Here is a 21,594-nt window from a genome sequence, read left to right on the forward strand (position 1 = left end):
ATTCGTATTGGCGTAACGCAATTACAATGCGACGTCTCAGACTACTGACGCAGGCACACGGTAAAACATGAACCACCAGGGGATGATCAAGAGCAATACCTATACTAATAATATATAATAATAATAACATTTATTTGTATAGCACCTTTCCTGCAAACGTTGCAGCTGAAAGTGCTTTAACATATGCACACAGCATAACAATAATAATAATAATAATAGAACAATAGTAGTCAATAAAACACACAATAGCAATAATATAATAAAACTAAAATAAACCATACAATCCAAGGGGCATAGAACAAAGATAAACAAAATAACATAATAATTACTATAATATTTAAAGTAAATAAGGTAAATATATACAAATATATATTCATCAACTAACATTAAAAGATACATTTAGAAAATAATACAGTCATTATGGTACAAAATGATGGTATTCAGGTACAAAACATTGCCAAACTATGATCAAGAGCCTCCAATGTTGGTTGTGGCACACAGATAGTGTTTCATTCGTCGGCATCCATTTCCTGTCCGCAGACTGGGCCGTATTTGCATTTTTGAAGAATAACAAATAACAACAACACCGAATGTCTACAGTGGCCAACAGTAAGCTATTAGTCGTGGGGTCAATGGGGAAACTCGACTTCCGTACCTCAGTCGAGGGGCGTGACTGCAGATATCTGGGATTTGAAAGTATTCAGCATCCCTATAAAGGATAATGGATAGATCAGTGACAGGAGAGGTATCTCCAAAATATGCATTGTTGTGGGTGTAATGAACATAGGCTGAAATAAACTGAAGGACATTTGAATATTGTATGTTTCCTCACCAGCTGTCATCACAACAGCTCATGTGTGCAATGCATGCCAATGTTTCACCTTTCACCTTTGCCTTTAGTCCCTAAGTAGGCTATGATCTGAATAAACATAACACTCTTGTAATAACCAATTATTTAGATCATGTCAACACTATAGTCCCACAAGCTTTATTAGAACATCTTCCAAAGTCTTTTATCCTACAATGATGTCTCTCAATTAATGTGAAGTCTTTAGTCCCAGTGCAATATCTGATGTATAGGTCACGAGTCACAGGTTGGAGACTTGTGGTATGTTGCACATGACAGCTTGACACGTATGCTTGTCCTAAAGTTTTCCTTTGTCCAAAGATATCTTCTCATCACTGTTCATGTTCAAGGCTGCTTTTGTATCTTGGTAATTTCACTCCAGATCAGACATGCTGTCTTTCTAAGGTAATTGGAGTGGTGTGAGTAATTGCTTTACACTGCAATGGAATTTGATTGGAGTTACTCAATTAGACCATGGACATGGGTTAGTGCTTGGGGTTTAGGGTCTATATCAAGCTAAGTGCAGTTCCAGGGTCATAAGAGAACAGAGAGCGAATTGTATTCATTTAAATAATTCTAAGAAAAGGTAATTCGGAGGGGACTGGGTGGAATTCCCGAAGCATGTTTTTCCAGATTGTGTGGTGTGTCCACAGAGGACATCTTGTGTGTGCTACTAAAACAGAGCAGCTTAGATTCCTCCATAATGAATAACTACAGGTCCATTTCTAACCTGCCATTCCTAGATAAAGTAATTGAGAGTAAACGTTCTATAAACAGCTTAATGAATTCCTGACCTCTCGTAGCCATCTCAATCACTTTCAATCTGGGTTCTACCTGCCTCCATGTGCGGAGACAGCGACTGATGTGGGCCTGGACCGAAGGAACCTCTGCCTCCTCCTCCTCCTCCTGCTCAGGGGAATAGGGGGGATTGATAACCGTACTGGCATTGGAAGGGGGAGAGGCCGGTGGAGGAGCAGAGGATGGTGTTGTGGGCATATTCTTATTGAATACATTACACTAGGCTGTTGTTGAGACTGTTATAACTAAGACTTGCAGTACATACATCGCTCCTTAGAGTTGGCTTTGGGGCAATTTTGACAAAAGTGCTTTTAGTGTTTTTGTTTGATAATTCTTGTTGCTAATGCTAATGTTTGCTAACACCTTACTCAGACAACTTACCCTTACCTTAACCAAGTTAATGACCCAAAACCTAACCAATCAGAGTTGACCCAAACCATTCAAAGTTAATGGCTAACCCTAACCCTAACCATTAAAAGTTAATGCCAAACCCTAACTGTTAATAACTTGAAGTTAATGCCTATAGGCTGCCTACTGCCTTAATCTTCACAGATTAATATCTTTACAATTCCTGGGTAATTTATTTACTTATGATGACGTTGGTCAGGCTGGCATGAAGAACCAACATTCAATTGTGTCATTTTTTTTCTCATTTTAGTCACCACAACTCATATAAACCTGGAAAACAACAAAAATGTTACCTTCATGGTAGTGAACTTATTTACTCCTATTAGGTATTTGACATTATTTTACCATAGCGAATCACATGACTGCGACTGACATGACACTGACCACAGTAGCACAGCTCCATTAATCTTCTTTACATTTCACTATAGTCAGTCACATGTATATCATGGGGCTTAGTTGTATGTGGCACACTACTATTCAGTTTAAGACATTTTATAGGGCAATTTAGTATTAAATGCCATCTCCATGCCAACCTGATTTGTGACCAAAGGAATGGAATCCAATTTAAATGTTCCTCGAAAATCAAATGGCCAAGATAAAAAGTCCTAAGTGACAAACATGATCCACGGAATCCACATGATCTTATATAAAAGCCACCTACTCACAAAAGATGTGATTGGGGTGGACAATATGGTTTCTCTGTTTGTGCAGTTGAAGTATTTTGAGCTATTTTCTCTACACAGGTGCTGGTATTTCTGGTTCTCATTTTGGTCAGGAGACATCAGGCACATCATTAGATGACTGCTGCACAGTTCTGATGTTGTTCAGTAAATGTTGTGCAGTGTCTGAGTTGTTATTGTTGTTGTTGTTGTTGTTGTTGTTGTTGTTGTGTTGTTGCACTTGAGATCTTCTGTTGACAGGAAAAGAGGGCCTGCATGCTGATGGGGCACTGATAGCTGTCAGCAGCACCTGGACCAGTACCAGGACCTGCACCAGTCTGTACCTGCACCAGTCTGTACCAGTACCAGGCTGTACCAGCACCCCTATTCCACGAAGCTCGATAAAGTTCTAAGCCTCGATAAAGTTTTAAGCCTCGAAAATGTTAGCTTGCGTTCGGTGCCATCAACGTGGCTCAAATAATTCGCTGCTTGGTTGAGCTCCTTCTGAGTCAGATATAACTAGCCTGGTCGCGACCAGGCTAAAACACAGGCTATAGTGAGACACGCGTCAAAAAAGGCTCACAGGCGGAAACTACATCCCGAACGACAGTTCCTCCCTAGGAAATAGTTCCCACTTCACACGAGATAGATAGATTAGATAGTTTGACTGTGTGATAGATAGATAATTTGATATTTTGAAAGTGTGATCGATCGATAGATAGTTTGATTGTGTGATAGATAACTTTTTTTTTTTAGAAGTGTGATAGATAGATCGATATATTAATAAAGAAAAGAGTGTAAAAAAAAAAAGTAATTGTCTCAACTTGCATTGCCATCATCACAGCAGTCTGGCTGGCGTAGTGGTTAAGGCTGCGGACTCGAGTTCCAAAGGTTGCGAGTTCGAGACTTGACTAAGTCATTCATTTTTATTTATTTTTACATTTAATGACTTGTGGACAGTGTGTACGCTGATAAGCAAACTGGAGGTAGTCACTCTATGAGTAGAGGGCTGCAGGGGAATTTTCCTGGATACACAGTGTACTGGTTTTTCACCCTTGCTTGCTTGCTTGCTGTGCGCTGGTGGTTTTCGGGCCTCTCCTCGGGGGCCCCCGGCCGCTCTGCGTGTTTGGTCTGTTCCGCCGCCAGGGCACCTGGTTCGGCTAGCCAAGTGCAGGGCTATTATGGTTTGTGCTTGGTTGGTTGGTCGGGTTTGATTGATTGATTGAAAACTTTATTAGAAGATTTGCAGAAGTAGGTACATGAAAGTACATATTACATACAAGGTCAACTAAAAGGATAAAAACCCAAGAAAGCCACTGGCTTATTTCAATTGGGGTCCTTGATTTTCAATTCATCGTTACATGTAAGACAGACAGGAAAAAAAAACTAGTACTATCTACAAGATAATACAGACAAATAACTATTACTATCTACAAGATAAAAATACATCCATCATGGGAAGAACAATACTAGATATACAATACAACAAAACATCAGGTATGTACAGCGGGTAGGACAGGTGGGGACATACACCACAGGTGGGGGCGGGGGACAAAACACAAAGTATGTACAGTGGGTAGTTCGGGTCTTTTAATCTGTCACGGGTGTGCTGGTGGTGGTGCGGGTCGGGTGTGTGGGGCGGCTGGGGGTCCCCCGGGGGGGGTTTGGGGGCTGCTGCTGTGCGCTGGTAGGCAAACTGGAAGTAATCGCTCTATGAGTAGAGGGCTGCAAGGGAATTTTCCTGGATGCACAGTGTACAGGTTTGTTGCCCTTGTGTGCCTACATGTTCTGTCATCATGTGGTTTTAATGTCCATCTTAGTTGTTGCTTTATTTTCTTTGCTCTCTGTGAAGCACATTGGGTCACATTCTGTGAGAAATGCGCTATACAAATAAAACTTAATTTGATTTGATTTTTTGCCCTTGCCTGCTTGCGTGTTCTGTCATCATGTGGTTTTAATGTCCATCTTAGTTGTTGCTTTATTTACTTTGCTCTCTGTGGAGCACATTGGGTCAAATACAACTTGATTTGATTTGATTTGATTTAAGGGCAAGTTTTGCTGAATGCTGTAGCTTCAAGCAGAATGTGTTTTGACTGGTAACTCAGTGCAATCAGTTACCAGTCAAAACACATTCTGCTTGAAACTACAGCATTCAGCAAAACTTTCCCTTTACACTTAGTGCCCTTTACTAACTTTTATTTATTTTATTTTTAAACTTGCCCTTTACACTTAGTGTAGCCTGTTACATTTCAACACTTTCTTGGAAATAAATATCATTATGTGGGCACTTGATTACCTTTTCCAGTTTCCTCACTCAACACATTTTCCAAATCCCCAAAACATTTAAAGTCACTTACAATTTCAATAAACAAAGTTGCATTAGTTCAGGTGACAGCTAATTCACACGTATGCAAACATCTTCACATGTTCAGCGACAGCAGCTGTTACTCACACTCCACCATTGTTAAACAGTGTAACACTACTGGTCATGTGACATTTATGGGTTGTCCAACCCACCGCCCCAGCCTCCACCTGCTTGATCGCTCTGTATTTAGCCTACCTAAGTCATGGGCTTATGTTACTTTGTATTTTATGTTGTTAACAGCTTTACAGAGTGGAGCCATCCAATTTCGCCAAACTTAATGTATTACCATTATTTCATTAAACAATGATTACCATTACCGGCGGAACACCGATGTTCTTCCTCCGGCAGCTGAGGAAATTCAGGCTGCCGAGGTCCATGATGGTCCAGTTCTACACGGCCATCATAGAGTCCATCCTCACCCACTCCATCAACACCTGGTTCCCTGCTGCAACGACCAAGGACAAGGCCAAGTTGCAGCGGGTGATACGTTCAGCAGAGAGGGTGATCGGCTGTCCCTTGCCCTCCCTCAACTCCCTGCACGACACCAGTGCTCTGAGGAGGGCAAGGAAGATCATGGCCGACCCCTCCCACCCCGGCCACGGCCTCCTCACCCTGCTTCCCTCTGGGAGAAGGTTGCGGCTGCCTAAGACAGTAAAGGCCCGCCACAGGCTCAGTTTCTTCCCCTCAGCCGCCAGGCTGATAAATGACTCTGGCTTCCCCCTCCCCCCCGCCTCCAAGTCTGCCCAGGACTGATTATGGAATGGAATGGAATGGAATGGAATGGAATGGAATGGACTTTATTTGTCATTGCTACAGTACAGGTACCAAACAACGAAATTTAGGAGGGGTGGCTCCCCTGGTGTTTAGGAAAGGAAAAAGAAAACACATTTTAGAAAGAGCATAGATGCATAAAATCACAAGAAGGTAAGGAGCTGGTTTACATCAATAAAGGCTATGTACACAATCCACTGTACTATACTGCACAGATAGTCAACTAGGGTTGTCATATTGCACAAAAAGTATTTTTTCAGATTATTTTAAAGTGTCACAGTTTGCAGGCTTGAAAATGTACATGTTTGTGCCTCAGCACTAGCTGCCATACAATCCGTCCGGACTGTCCTGGGCCCAGAACTTAGGCCTTTTCTGTGTTCAGGGCCTTGACGGCCCTGTGGTAGAAGCTGTTCTTCAGTCTGTTTGTCTTAGCGGCCGGGGTCCTGTACCTCCTGTTCGAGGGCAGCTTGACAAAGTGTTCGTGCCCAGGGTGGGTCGGGTCCTTGGAGATCTTGGAGGCCCTCCTGAGACAGCGTGTTTTGTACAGCTCCTCCAGAGAGGGGAGGGGGGCGCCGGTGATCTTCTGTGCTGTGCACTGGACCTTGAAAAAAAAACTCTGCACTGCACTTTATATATATATATACAGTATACATATATAGCACTATCCATGCACTGTCTGTCCTGTGTTGTCCTGTTTTTGCATTTGTATTTGTATTTGTTTTTGTTCATGTATATGTGAAAAAAGCATAAATGCACCTACTGTAATGCCAAAACAAATTCCTGTATGTGTCAAGCATAATGGCAATAAACGTTATCTGAATCTGAATCTGAATCTGAATCTGAATGATTAAATCAACGTAAGTGTCCTTGTCTGTTATCATATGTTACAGATTAATCGGTTGGCCATGGCGACATCTTTGTGACAGTGTTGTGATGGGAAAAGGAACACAGAAAGCATAACTCTTTAGCAAATTAGTGTATGATTAGATGTTATTTTGTATTTTATGTTGTTAAACTCAGGCAGCTTTACAGAGTGGAGCCATCCAATTTCGCCAAACTTAATGTATTACCATTTTTTAATTAAACAATGATTAAACCAACATAAGTGTCCTGAACTGAACTGCATTGATGGATTCAGGAGGGAAAAACAGTTCATCTTACATTTTACCTCAGGAAATTATAGCATCTGCTAAAAATAATCACTAGGGCTCATAGATACTCTATGACAACTTGTGCATTTGTCTGTTATCATACAGATGAATCGGTTGGCCACTCATCATGGCGACATCTTTGTGACAGTGTTGTGATGGGAAAAGGAACACAGAAAGCATAATGTGTATTAGGCACTCTTTAGCAAATTAGTGTATGATTAGATATGTTATATATACACAAGATTACAAATATGTTTGTACATAGAACAACCTTGTACAAGTGTATTCGCATACACACACACACACACACACACACACACACACACACACACACACACACACACACACACACACACACACACACACACACACCCATGGACATGTAGCTTACATATACAGACATACATTGAAACTGATCGTCCACATATTGAATAAAAGGCAGCCTGCCACACTTCAGAAAATGTGTTTGTAAAACCATTTCTTCAACAATACTTCTTCAACCCGGTTGGAGGGGGAGGGTGGGCCAAGGGATTTACAATCAAATAGAATAAGACGGCGAACCAGCAGAGATGGAAAAGCTATCAAATATTTTTTTGCAGTAATGTTGAGGTTAAGGTTTTTTAAGGTTAGGTTTTTGTGTTCAAGAATCACTCCAATTATAGTGGTAAGTGGGTTATGGAAATCAGTGGAAACATTTAAAAAAATTAAAGTAAAGGATGAATCGTCCCATTCATGGACACTGATATGGCTAAATGCTAGCTCGGAGCTAGCCAAAGAACCAATCCCATTTCTAATTTTGACCTCTACCCCTTGCTTTGGAGTGCCACTTGCTTTTCGGCTTGCCCCTCTGAACAGAGGGCTAGCAACCCATGTTCCCCGGGTCCGCTGTTCCCGGGTCCTATGTTCCCCAGGTCCTATGTTCCCCAGGTCCTATGTTCCCCAGGTCCAATGTTCCCCGGTATTGTGGGTATATGTAGGCTAAGTTTTCCGGTCACTGTGTCATTTGTTTTTCTATAATTGCCAAGCGTTTTCTCATCGTTGCGCAAAATAATTTCTGGCCACACGGAATCACGTATTCAGGTACACTGAGCATGCACATATGTAGTAAAATTAGTCAAATATAATTGAGACAGTACCGTAAAATAATAGAAATTCATTCATTTTCATTAATAGTAGTATTGTCAACTCCCGATCAATCTCTCCACTTACGTCTGCGTCCAAGATATGGCATACTATGGCTGCGTTCGTAAATGCGCTCTGGAAATCTGATCAGCACTCATGGAATGCCTCTTGTCCAATCAAATTACTTGGTGCTCTCAGAGCGAATTTACGAACGCACCCTATATATCGGTTGAATAAACAAAATTAATTAATGCTCATCAACGGAGAATTATGACGTTGCGTTAACTCGCTAGAGTCGTTCTGTTTACGGAAAACCATTTGGATGCTTCTAATATCGCTCAAATTTACTTTGATTTAGTAGTTAATTCGCTTGAAAATCTTATGGAAAAATCTTATGGAAAATCTTATGGAAATAGGGATCTAGAAGCCTTTTTCATGACCAGGGAACATCGGACCCTTTTTCGGGAGCGGGGAACATAGCAACCGGGGAACATAGCACCCGGGGAACATAGGACCCTTTTTCGGGAGTGGGGAAAATAGGGAGCGGGGAACATAGGACCCGGGGAACATAGGACCCCTTTTCGGGAGCGGGGAACATAGGACCCGGGGAACATAGGACCCTTTTTCGGGAGGGAGCTACGGTACCGGGGAACATAGGACCCAGGGAACATAGGGATGAACCCGATCATACACTGCCAGTCTGCAATGATATTAGAGGAGCGGTAACAAGTGCAACAACTTTGCTGCTGGACTGTAGTTAAATTTCAGGCAAGAAAGAAAGAAAAGGTCTATAATACATTGAATCTAAATTTAATTCAGATAATATGATGGTTATCATTTATCATCTTTATTAATGAAGAAAATAATTACATTTGTGGGATTCTTTTTTCTTTTTTTTTTATCCAAACAAGTATCAGGACACTCTACCTCTACGTGTGAATGCGCAAAATGGAATGGTAGGGCTAAGTGGTAGGAGCAAGGGTGTATTTTGATTGGGCCCAAAATCTTTTTTGTCACATGTTTGTTCAAAGGCATCGATATATTTTTGCATTCAGTTAATTTCCATTAAATCTGTATTGTCCCAGTTTGTTTTTTAATATGAAGCATAGGGTTAGTTTAGTTTATAAGTTGGGGTAGTTTTACTCCAGACAGGAAACTATACAGAGCAGAGTCATCCAATTACGCCAAGCTAACTTAACAAACTCATTTGGGAGGGAACACCATGATTAGGAGACTGGAGACCATGATTAGTTGAAGAAGGTGTGTACCTGTGCTGTGCCTGAGCCCACTTTTCTTTCTCTCACTGGCTTGAAAAACTGGATAATTTGTAACATTATTAAAATAAACCCCAAAAACTGGTGGCAACTCACCTGCTACCAATTTAAAGCTGATATAAATAATAGTGGTGTACATATTTTGTAATCAGGTTACTCCATTATGGTGAGGTAATGACATTTAATTGTATGAATACTTGGGGTTGAATACTTGAATGCAAACAGGTCTTCTCAGTTTTCTTTCATCACTTTGATGAAATCTTTGACATGTTTTTGCGCTTTGAAAAAAGCCAGGATAGATCAGTGACTCAATGATATTATGATATAATAATCATAATTAGATTTACAATTACATCATTTATCTTCTTCTTAGAAGTCTTCTAGCAGTCTTGAGGAATCACCCCGCCCACCCATGTCACCTAATCAAATAAAATAGTAACTTCGGCTGCTCTCTCATCACAACTCAGTTAGCACAGACTCCTCCGCTGACACACAGGACAGAAGGTAAGCTCTTCTCCATACACCTCTCTTTACTCAGGTACTCTCTACCACCTTCATCAACTATTATAGTCCTTCATTTCTCCCTCTCTATCGACCATATCGAATTGAGTTCCATCTGCACATCTGGAGTGTGTTTGTGAGAGTTTTTTATGTTGTGCAGTAATTTGCTTGTCCGATTAGCGATGGTATTCTGAAACATAGGGATGCTTTTTGAAATACAGGGCAATTTCTTGTTTGCTTGGCAGTTAAAACCAGTCAGATACTACTGTTAATAAGATACTCTTACAAGTTACTCTAGAATTCAAATTATTTGTATAATCTTGTGTAATATAGCTTATCATCTTTTAGAATGATGATTGCCATTGGTATTTAGAATGTTGTGTGACCTGAAATACTTATTTCAAGGTACAAATTACATTTTGAAAGTTTATTGGTGCCCAATTTACATTTTACAGTTCCAAATGAATAATTCAATAGCATAGATAGAGCATAGAGAAGGCTATGAGCAAACAACTTTCCACATAAGGCCACAACCTCTCGACCCCGTACAATTTCTTTCTTTGGCAAACTCTTGGATCATTCTACTCAAAATAGGAAACATTTGCAAAAATAACTTTCTCACTAGCTTGGAGTTTAGTATGTGTGATCTATTTACACATCCTCATGTTGACACATTGGCAATTTAATCAGACGTGTCAAATTATAAGGAAACAATGTTATGCGGACCGCTTGGTCTATTCATTAAGTCTTGAACATGTTAAGAGTCTGTGTGGCTGGATGGGATGAGTTGGATGTTGTGTTTGGGCTGACGCCTGTGTTTCCCTTCCTGTTATGTCTAAAACCATCTCCAGAGTTCTGAATGCACTTTTCCTAGTCTTCAATTAGCGCCATAGCAGTGTAAATCTGATCTGATGTGGTTTGCATTCCTTGACAGAAGTAGATACATAGATTTTTCTTAGAAAAAAGGCGCTACCTAAAACCAAAAAAGGTGCTACTACAGGATGAGACAGGGTGAAGAAGTAATATTAGTTTGATGGTACCACCTTTTTTTCAAAGAGTGTAGAGATGTTGCCTATAAAAACATAGGATCAGATATTTGTTCATCCCTCTAATAGTTATGGTCAATATGGTGGATACCAACCTTTACTGTGCCTTGCTAGCTTAATGGCTGAATTCGTATTACTGCAGTAAGAGGCGCAGTTTTGAGCATGACTCTGATTTCATGTGGATGAATTGATTCCTTGATTACAGCGGGAGGGGAAGCAAACAGTCTTTTCTCGGTAACTCACTCACTCTCAATTTACAGTAGGGTGGGTGAATTTGGGTAATTTGTGACAGCAGCCAGATGGACTCCGAATCCATTGCATTGCAATATTTTGGCTTCACTAGCAAGTGTGTAATTGATTTTCAACAAATTTGAAATGTATTTACATTTTTCAGAATAAAAGTCTGAACATTTTGATTGGTTGCTGACTTGTTCCCCCTTTCACCAGCAGCCGTCAGATTTGTTAGAACTGGAAATAAATACACTGGAGCTTAGGTGTCCCACATTACACAATGTTCCAGAATACCCAAATTCACCCTATATCAGACATACCCTTCTTGACCAGAGTGTGTCCCCTCTGCCAGGACGAATGCAACCATTAATGGAAATGTAATGAATGTTTATTTTAAGAGATAACCAATATTGATAACAATTGTCCACTCAGCACTCCAGCAATGGTATTTGAAGGAAATAGGCCAAATGTCAAATGTATATCCTCTTCTACAGGCAATGGAGTTGGAAATTGAAAGCAAAATGTCAGAGAGCTACAACTGCTATGACTGCAAGGAGTCCCTGTATGGGAAGAAGTACATTCTGTGGGAGGAGAATCCATACTGTGTGCAGTGCTATGAGAAAACCTATTCCAATGTCTGTGAGGAATGCCAGAAACCGATTGGCACCAACAGCAGGGTAGGTCCCCTTCCCAAAATGCACACCATTGGCTTATCTCAACTAAAAACACCTGCAGTTACAGTACAGTACAAAACATATTAAATACTGTTTGTCTCTGCTCCTTGGGATCAAGGTCTTGGTCTAAGGCCAATGACTAGAAATGGTGAGAAAAGTTGAAAAAAAAGTGCTGGGGTGGATTTGTCATGTGTTTTAGTTAGTAGCAGACCAGTTAGAAGACCAATGTCCTAGACACAGGAGGGACCTAGGACAAGGTTCCTCTTCCCCCAGCCTGCCCCTGTCTCGGTCGCCATATGATGTGAGACGTAATGTTGATTATCAAGTGTCTCACGAGCAGTGAGGAGGACTGAAGCTCCTTTGTGGAGATCAGGTTTTATTCTGGTCAGATCATGTGGTTAGGGAAATCCCTGGCACTACTCATAGGAGTTATAAGGATGGTGTCCTGTTCACTGGAAAAACCCACCAAAGACACAGACCATTATCACAGTAGTTGTTACATCCTTGAACACAGGACTGCAACACTAGATTCACACTAGATGCCACAGTGCCTAGTGCTTAAGAGAACCCATAAGATAACCTGTTCAAATGTATTGGGTTTTAGTAGATCTCATATAGGTCGACCACATAGCCTTTTATCCACCCCATACATTTATACGACATGATTAAGCAATAGGATTACATAAACCTCCATTTGTCCTGTGATCATCTCCCTCTCTCCACTGCAAACTAAGTAGCTGTTGTCCCATCCTCCCACAGGATCTCTCCTACAAGGACCGCCACTGGCATGACGACTGCTTCCATTGTTTCAAGTGCAGTAATTCCCTGGTGGATAAGCCCTTCTCCACCAGGGACGATATGATGATGTGCCCTGAGTGCTACGCCAATGAATACTCCTCCAAGTGCCATGAGTGTAAGATGACCATTACACCTGGTAAGGAGTAAGGAACTGAACAACTATGAGTTGTGGTGACTTGTGTGCCATGGGCCCCTCAATGTTTTATCATCAAATCCCGATAGGATCTTCTATACATTTTTGGCAGGCTAAAATTCTTGATAATAACTTAGCCAATACAGTATGAGCTTATGCCAAGTCTTACAAATGGTATGTCAGAATGCATTATACCTTTATGTAACGTTTTGCCAAACAGTCAGACAGAAATCAGTTTGACTTTAGTGGGGAGGGGGAGAGGGTTAACTGATATAGTCAGACAAGCTTGAAGAGGTGAGTTTTGAGGGCCTGTTTAAATGTTGGCAGGGTGTTGGCCTGTCTGATGTGGTTGGGGAGGGCGTTCCAGAGGGACGGGGCTACGGCTGAAAAGGCCATATCACCCCAGGTCCGGAGCTTTGTCCTGGTGGTCTTGAGGGTGGTTTGGTCAGCAAACCTGAGGCAACGGGAGGGGGGTGTGGAGGGGGACGAGGTCGACAAGGTAGGAGGGGGCCAGATTGTTGATAGCTTTGTAAGTGATGAGTAGGAATTTTAATTGGATCCTGTATTTGACCAGGAGCCAGTGTAGGTTTTGGAGGACAGGGGTGATGTGGAATGGTAGCCATCCTCAGCCTCCTGGCAGCTTCCCCTGGTTTCAATGTATGTCTGTCATACATTGGTTTAATCAACTCCCGCACCCCACTAATATTGTTATACAATTTGTGTCAGATCTGTGGGTGTCCCATTCTGCTTTTCTCTCTGAATGGCACTATTGTTACCATGCTTCAATCTCCTTCCCTCCTTCTTTGTCTTGATCTCTCTCTTTCTCTTTCTCTCTCTTTCTCTCTCTCTTCTTCTTCCACCTCTACCTCTCTCATCTTCAGGCTCCAAAAAGATGGAGCATAAGGGGAACAGCTGGCATGACGCCTGCTTCACCTGCCAGCACTGCCTGCAGCCCATTGGCAGCAAGAGCTTCATCCACAGGGATAACAGTAACTACTGCGTACCCTGCTATGAGGAGCAGTTTGCAATGCAGTGTATTCAGTGCAATAAGGTAATCAGTAAACCAAACAAAAGAAACCAAAGGGTTTCACAATGTGAGGTTGTGTTGTATGGTTAGCATTGCATAGTAATGTTAGCTATCTTTTTCATTAAACTTGAACTTACTAACACCTCTGTGCCAGGCCATTTAAAACCATGTTTTGGTTGGGCTTGCCCTGCAGTCTTGTTAGAGGCCTCACAGTGAGTTGAGTTGATTAATGTACTACTAAATGCTCCATAAGTAAAGAAGTCTTGGTAACAGTGACTGGTGAATAATATGACACTTCCTGTTCTGTGTTCTCTAGCCAATCCTCACCGGTGGGGTGACCTATCGTGACCAGCCCTGGCACAAGGACTGTTTCCTGTGTACCGTGTGCAAGGAGCAGCTGTCTGGCCAGCGGTTTACCTCCCGGGATGACTTTGCATACTGTCTCAACTGCTTCTGCAACCTGTATGCCAAGACGTGTGCCTCATGCACCACCCCTATCGGTGGTATGGATACCCTGCACCCACATACCATCATACAGAGAGAGGGTTCAATCAAACCTGCCATAGTTTACACTGAGAAGTTAGTAACTCAAGGATCTTGGCAGTGAGGTTACGATGTATCTAAAAAGGTCTGCTGACCTATCTTGGTTTTGGAGCCCTACTCCAAGTCATGTGCTTTGCATAAAATGTCCAGTATACTCACTCTCACTCAATTAGGCCATTATTACATTAGCTATCAAGGAGGTGTTTAAGGAAATTGCGCATGCTCATATCCATCACTGTGCTTGGTTGTAGGTCTAGGCGGCAGTAAGTACATCTCGTTTGAGGAGCGCCAGTGGCACAACGACTGCTTCAACTGCAACAAGTGCTCCATTTCCCTGGTGGGGAGAGGCTTCCTGACGGCCCACGATGAGGTCATGTGCTCCGATTGTGGAAAAGGTGTCTGAGACACAAGTCACCCTCACTGAGACCACTGTCATGCAGAGGTTTTCTGCATGTACTGGTCTCAACTTGATAAGATGTTGTCTAATACGATGAGCACAATATGACATCAGTATTAAAGTTTGATCATATCTATTAACTTGCATCTATAGTATTTGATATTTGAATGTTGTTTAAAATCATAACCATTGTCTCTGGTTTGTCCAGTTGAATTTTGTCCAGACTAATTTGTTTTGAAGTTTGTCCAGACTAATTTATTCTATTATGATATAACTAACAGGAGTTTTATTATTCATGTTAGAGTAGTGAAATATAATGAACATATGTAATGTTTATGTACTCTAAAGTGAAATAAAAGCATTGCATATGCCACCCAGTGTTGACTAAAATATCTAAAGAGGGACTTCTTTGACAGCTCTGAAATACATGATAAGACAATCAGATGCAAACCTTTGTTATGTCATTCCACAATGTGATTCAGATTTAGAAAACAGACCTACAATGGATAAGTTGAATTATTGGTTATTGAGTGAATGTCTGAAATCTCCAGAGAGAATAAGTGGTAGATGCAACGATCACCACAGTCACCTAATACCCAAAAATATAATCATCAATCATTCCAACATTTTGTTTATTGGAAATGTCTGGCGACTGGAAAAATATGTATGAACAGTTCCACCGCCAAAGTAAGTCATTTTGTCAATGGCTATTAGCCAAATCAAGGGTAATTCCCTAGAATGATTTCCATATAGATTCACATGGACATGTGAAAAAACATACTATTCATCACTACAGAAATCACTATGTGAGTAATTAACATAATGTAGATCAATTGCTTATTGACATCAATAATCACATACATGTGACAGTATTATAAAAAAAGAAAATTAGAAATGTGATAGTCATGTGTTAGTGAAGTTGCTTAAATTCAACATGAAATTCTGTTTTTCATGTGTGAAGGGTTAACATTTCACATGTCAAGTTTATTTGAGTTTAAAAGTGCCTCTCGGTCACAAGACTTCACTTTTAGATAAAATCACACACATGATACAACAATGGTAAAAGATGTGACAACAGATGTGACAAGAGTTTACAAAATAGATATAAATTGATTCAGAAGATAATTTGTTTTCCCAACCTGATTTAAAGAAAAATTATACTGTGTCTGACTGTCTGACATGGCTTGGCAGGCTGTTCCAAAGATATGGGGGAGACTCTATTCGTGTAGCTGAGTGTTAGACCAGATGAAGGTTGTGTAAAGCTGTGTTTGTAAGACAGAGTAGAAGTGCGTTGATTAATTGAATTTATTTGGGAGCAACACAAAATGCACACAGAGAGATAATGTCCCAGAGGATAACACAAGCACAAGGTCCTCGGAATACACAATAGACAGGCAAATCAAAGAAATGTACTGTGTTATGACTCTGAATGCCCCTGAAGGAGTATACAAATTGAAAAAGGAAATACCCTTACCTTGAGTTCCATCTAGTGGCACAACTAGAGCACCCACTGGAGAAAAATAGTAGGCTATAGTATAATGTCTACCAGTCTGCATAGGATTTTTAAATCCGATCAAATTATTTCAGATCTCATTCAGTTATACATAAGGTCATAATAATTCAAAAGGTTTTGCCTTAGAAACTTGTCTTGGTCTGGGTCGACTTAAACGAGATCATCATTTTGCGCTCCGATGTAAGAGCAGTGACATATCACAGAGCGCACAAATGAAGACCCATATCCCTAATGTGGGGGCAGGTGGACATGCATGCCAAGGTTGAGGTGTCTTTTATCTTTTCATTTTGTCTTTTCTTTTTTCTTGCTGGTCTTGATCATATGATGGCCATGTTGTAGTTGTTTTCCCCTCTAGGCTACAGTCCATATTGGCATCACAGTGCTCCATATAGTGCGATATTGCGTCAGTTGAACCAATAGCACTAATGCAGGACTTTTATTGAGATAGGTAGGGCATTCTCTCTACAGCCGATTGTGTTGGCATCACATACTGAATCAGTATCGGACAGCATAGCCTTAGGTAGAAACCGCATGCCCGACATTGTGTTTTCAGCCCCACGTTTTACATGCTGTACAGTGTACACAGTCTCTATAATACGTCCTACAAAATACGATAAATCATAATTGTTTCTACTTTTTGTTAAAAATGCAATAATTACTATTGCTTACGTGCACAGTATTGATGGACGCTGAATAAAACAGTAGGCTATAATATATTTTATTTTTAATATATTAATTTTCGTTTTATTCATAAGGCACTTTTATTTTGAAGGGAGGCTGAGTGAGAAGGGCTGAACCCGAAGGGCGGAGGCTCAGAAAACCACCATCCATCCATCCAGACATATTTCTAACATCGGGGATTGCCGGCACACGAATTGTGTAAGACAGCTATCTCTCTCTCAAACTTTCTGAATGCCTAATATTACAATTTTCGAAAGAAATGTTTTGTTTTTCGAGCTGATAATATGATATAAAAACTGGTAGCTAATATGGTTTAGCCAACGGTAGCCAGTTAGCTAATGTACCTTTGCTTTGTACCAGCCAACCGGCTGGTATTCATGTTAGCGAACGTGAGCTAGCAGATTGTCTAGACATTTGTGTTGAAACACAAAGGTTGTGGGTGTTTTTTTCTCTCACTCAGATCGAAATAAATAATTAATGTTCGCATCAAGATACGCTAGCTAGTAGTATACTGACTAATAGTTATCAGGTCATATGATGCGTCTCTTTTTTATCCCATCAGTTTATTCTGGTCTTGGAAATCATCTTCTGTTGAAATGAGTGCTGCACCTAACCATCGACGAACCAAACCTGGTGGTAAGCTAACGTTAGTGTAACAAGCTAAGCTGTGTCATCTCTGGAGTGAGACGGGCCAGTTGCACTGTCTGTATCTAATTATGTTGCTAAATGCACTATTAGGGTCCTCTTGGCTGATGGATGCGATGTAATGCTTTAGACTAGAGCTCATTCTAGTTATTCCACATTTTTCTCTCAGCTTATGCACAAATCCAATGCTATAGGGTCAGGGATGATGCGGGATAAGGCCTGAGATGATGCGGGATAATCCTATACAGCTGCCATCATGTAGGCCGGCACAGAGATAGGGGTTTTACAACTTGTAGAGGGCCATACCATCCCATATTTCCCTTTTACATTGTCCTTTCCAGTACTATTTCAGGGACTATTGGATGTGTAAGCAGGCCCATGACTGCTCAGCTTGGCTCATCTTGACTCGCCAGTGTACGTTTGTGTTTAAGAGAGGCCATGAGTGTTTGTGTTGGGTTTAAGGGGGCAGCTAGACAGCTAACTCTGACACCGTCGCTAGTGTAGCAGATGTGAATAATCAAACCTGCACATCAGCCCTGCCAAGAAGCTTGCTTGGCACCCCATGTCACTCTGATATTAGGTCATTGTTTTACGACAACTATGTGCCACAAGAACTCCAGAGTGTGAGTACTGCACAATGGAGAGCTCTCACTTGCTGACTCACATCTGCTAGTGGACCCCAGTCCCAATTATATGCATAGTCCCAATGAGTATAATCCACAATGAAATGTAAATCATGGTTACAGGATAAAAGAAGAGTCGACTACTAATACCATTATATTACATTACAGGCATTAAGACTGCTGTTACCAGCACTAATGGCGCCAATGGCCCAACCTCCCAGATTCCGGGACTGTCTCAGAGTGCTACTGAGACTGAACCGGAGGCAAGAATCAGTGGACGTCGTGTGGGAATATTTGCGACCGACTCTGATTATGTCAAACTTGCCAAACAAGGGGGGCAGAAGGGTAACTATTCTTCGTCTTTCTAATAAACATGCTATATTTCACACACTCTTACAGGAGTTACCCATGACCTTTTCACTGTACTACAGCATATAATGGCCTTGATATCTTTTTAAATTAAAATACTCTTAGGGGGACTTAGGGTGTCTGTAAAGAAGATAATGTTCAATTCAACAACTGCGTTGTGTAGGCTGTAGGCTACTCCAGTTAGATTCTTACTGCGTTGTGTAGGCTGTAGGCTACTCCAGTTAGATTCATCTGCGTTGTGTAGGCTGTAGGCTACTCCAGTTAGATTCTTAAGACATATTCCCGGAATAAGGGATTTAAACAGAAAGAGAATAACCAACGACTTTCCCAAAAATGTTATTGTCAATTTCTTGTGTTGTTCTAATACCCATAGGTTTATTGAGCCATGAGGAAAATAAGGACAATAAAACCCCAAAACCTTACACACCATCTGACTGGTACAGTACCCCTGGACCCGAAGAGCAAAAGAGGTAGCCTACCTGTAACATTTTGATGAAATTGTTATTGCTATTATTCTAATGGAAGGTGTATCATGCAAGGTGCATCATCACTGCATCATGTGTCTCCAAACGGCAGTTGTAAACAGAGCATGCTTATAATTCCAGGAGAACAGTGCTGGTTGAGTCTGAAAGCACAAAGATGGTTAATTGTCTAACATGCTGAAATTGTAGCCTCTTGGCTAACATTCTGGAAGGAGGGTGTACTCTTATGGTTTTCTACTTACAGCGGAAGTAATGCAACATCCCCTGATATCATGACATCTGAAGGATACAACCTAGCTGCTCCCTTTGGGACTGATAACATTTCAGCCTGGGAAAGGGAGACTGATAGCTTTACCCATGGTAAAGAGAAGGTGAATAGACCAAATTCCCCAATTAATGGCACTGTGTCAATGTCTTCTTTCATTGGTCATCATATTTTGTCCCCACCCTTTATGTTCATCAGTTCATCACTTGTTTACCCAATCATTGTATTCAGACAGGGTTTGGAAAGGGCCAGGGTGGCATTGTTCTTATGAGTATTCTTTGATTTTAAAAGTCTTTACTAGATTATTCTGCTAGTTAAGATCATATGCTTAGTTGGACAAAGCACAATACTAGTCCCACTGGGATAGCCTGGTCTGTATGTACAGATGAGACCTATTGTCTCTGCTGGACAAGGGACTTAGCTACAATGCTTTAACACTAGTCAATTGAAACAGATGTTGTAAGTTTTGAAGGAGCGTGCAAGTCTTAGGTCTTTGATTTCAACTCATGAAAAATTGGAGCAAAACAAATGTGTTGCGTTTATATTTTTGTTCAGTGTAAATTGAAAAGAGAGAGTATGATTTGTCTCAATGGCTAGTAGGCTATGTAGACTATTACTGACTGTACATGACTGTATTTCTCATTATTAAGAAACATTTAAGCTCTTACCAAACATTTTGGTGAGGTCGCCACTCGCCATCCCAGTTTGCTAATTCATTACTTTTTCCTCCATGTCATTGTTTTTACTTTACGGGTCATTCAAAATCAACAAGCCATGACACCCACCATGTGTGTTTCTGTATGTGTATTTTTCAGTGTACGAAGTATGCAAGGGTACATTTTGGAACAAAAATATATATTTTTTAGAAATATAGATTAATCTCTGAGAAATAAGATAATTGAGCAATTTTCATAAATTGTAAACAGATAAATAAAAGGATCACAATGCTAGGCCAGGATTATTGACACAGTATTGCGAAAAATATTATTGCGACAATCAGCTGTATCGTTTTATCACACAGCCCTAATTTGAAGGTTAACTTGTGAATTAACACTGAGAACAATTCATTTTGTTGGCACTTTTCACCTAATAGCAGGGACAGTGCAATCTAGTGGTCAGAATATGTTACTATCTCACCCTATAATGGACCATAGGACACACAGCTTAAATGACTGTCAGAGAATTGATATTCCATACTGGCCGATACAATCTACTTAAGGAGCGATTTGGAGGGTTTATGGGTGTTTTGGATTCCTCTTATATTCGTCATTCCCAGATAGGACTTTGGTCTAAATTGTGGTTTGAATACCATGGAATAATCTATTATTTTTACAAAATAATGTTGCAGGACTACTTCTCTTATCTGTTTCTAACTACATAAACCGTTCCAGAACAATCTGAGATGGTGGGTGTAGAAATATTATTTTGTGTGTTGATTTGATGTGAAATGATGCTTGCATCTACCTCTTTGTCCAAAATGTCAGTTTGCATACTTCATACATTGAGAGAGGTGTCTTAAAAACTGTTGAACCACAGTATAAGCTCCAAGCAAACAGTACAAGTCTTTCGTATTCCCCAAAAAGTCTTGACATAATAGATTACATAGCACACTTACTATATTAGCAAGAAGAAGTATCTTAGACAAATTTTTTATTTCATAATAATACAATCTTCAACTTGCCTTGTGCAGTGTTATGTTAATTATATCATATTTAGTATGCCAGGATGCTTTTTGAAACATACTGTAGAAATGTATTTTCCAGAAAAGCTAAACTTTTCAACATTCTGGTTCTTGCTATAACTAACTGTTCCCAACGGTTTTTGTTTTGATGTGCAGAAATCCCCAGTCAGCAATGCTGCCTGCGATATGGAGAATATGTCTATAACTGAGGTCAACAAATACAAGAGAATGTAAGTGCCTCCTTTCCATACTCAGGTCTCCCAGGCTGTCAATAGATTGCCACGTCCATCATTTGAATTAAAATTGACCAACTGTAATTGTGCCACTATAACAAGCTTGGGGTCGATTTTAATTTTAATTCACTTTGAGCATTTGAATAGACATTTGAATTGATGCTGGTCCTGCACTGTAAGGCCGTTCATGCCAGAACAAAAGAGAAGAGAATATACAATATTATATATACATTATTATATTAATATAATATTATTATATGCCAATAATGCTAACCGTGGTATACATACAGTATGTTTTATATATATTATAATTTAACATAGAGAATTACTGTATATGTTAAATGTACCCACTAATTT

At 40.5% G+C, this 21,594-nt stretch overlaps 2 protein-coding genes across 2 annotated transcripts; both read left to right on the plus strand.

The window, feature by feature from the left end:
- Positions 1–11,694: 11,694 nt before the first annotated feature.
- fhl2b (four and a half LIM domains 2b) lies at positions 11,695–14,751 on the plus strand (the record flags this gene model as incomplete). The annotated part of the gene is made up of 5 exons (XM_080526147.1): positions 11,695–11,850; positions 12,607–12,781; positions 13,660–13,829; positions 14,122–14,308; positions 14,600–14,751. 5 exons carry the CDS (start codon positions 11,695–11,697, stop codon positions 14,749–14,751), a joined length of 840 nt encoding a protein of 279 aa, XP_080382273.1.
- Positions 14,752–17,535: 2,784 nt separating this feature from the next.
- Positions 17,536–21,238, plus strand: LOC308154140 (uncharacterized protein; the record flags this gene model as incomplete). The annotated part of the gene is made up of 4 exons (XM_080527317.1): positions 17,536–17,575; positions 18,376–18,552; positions 19,344–19,429; positions 21,161–21,238. The coding sequence occupies 4 exons, from the start codon at positions 17,536–17,538 to the stop codon at positions 21,236–21,238; spliced, it is 381 nt and encodes a 126-aa protein (XP_080383443.1).
- Positions 21,239–21,594: the final 356 nt, after the last annotated feature.

The sequence above is a fragment of the Nansenia antarctica genome, assembly GCF_963989245.1.
Source record: "Nansenia antarctica genome assembly, chromosome: 3".
NCBI classification, from domain to species: Eukaryota; Metazoa; Chordata; class Actinopteri; order Argentiniformes; family Microstomatidae; genus Nansenia; species Nansenia antarctica.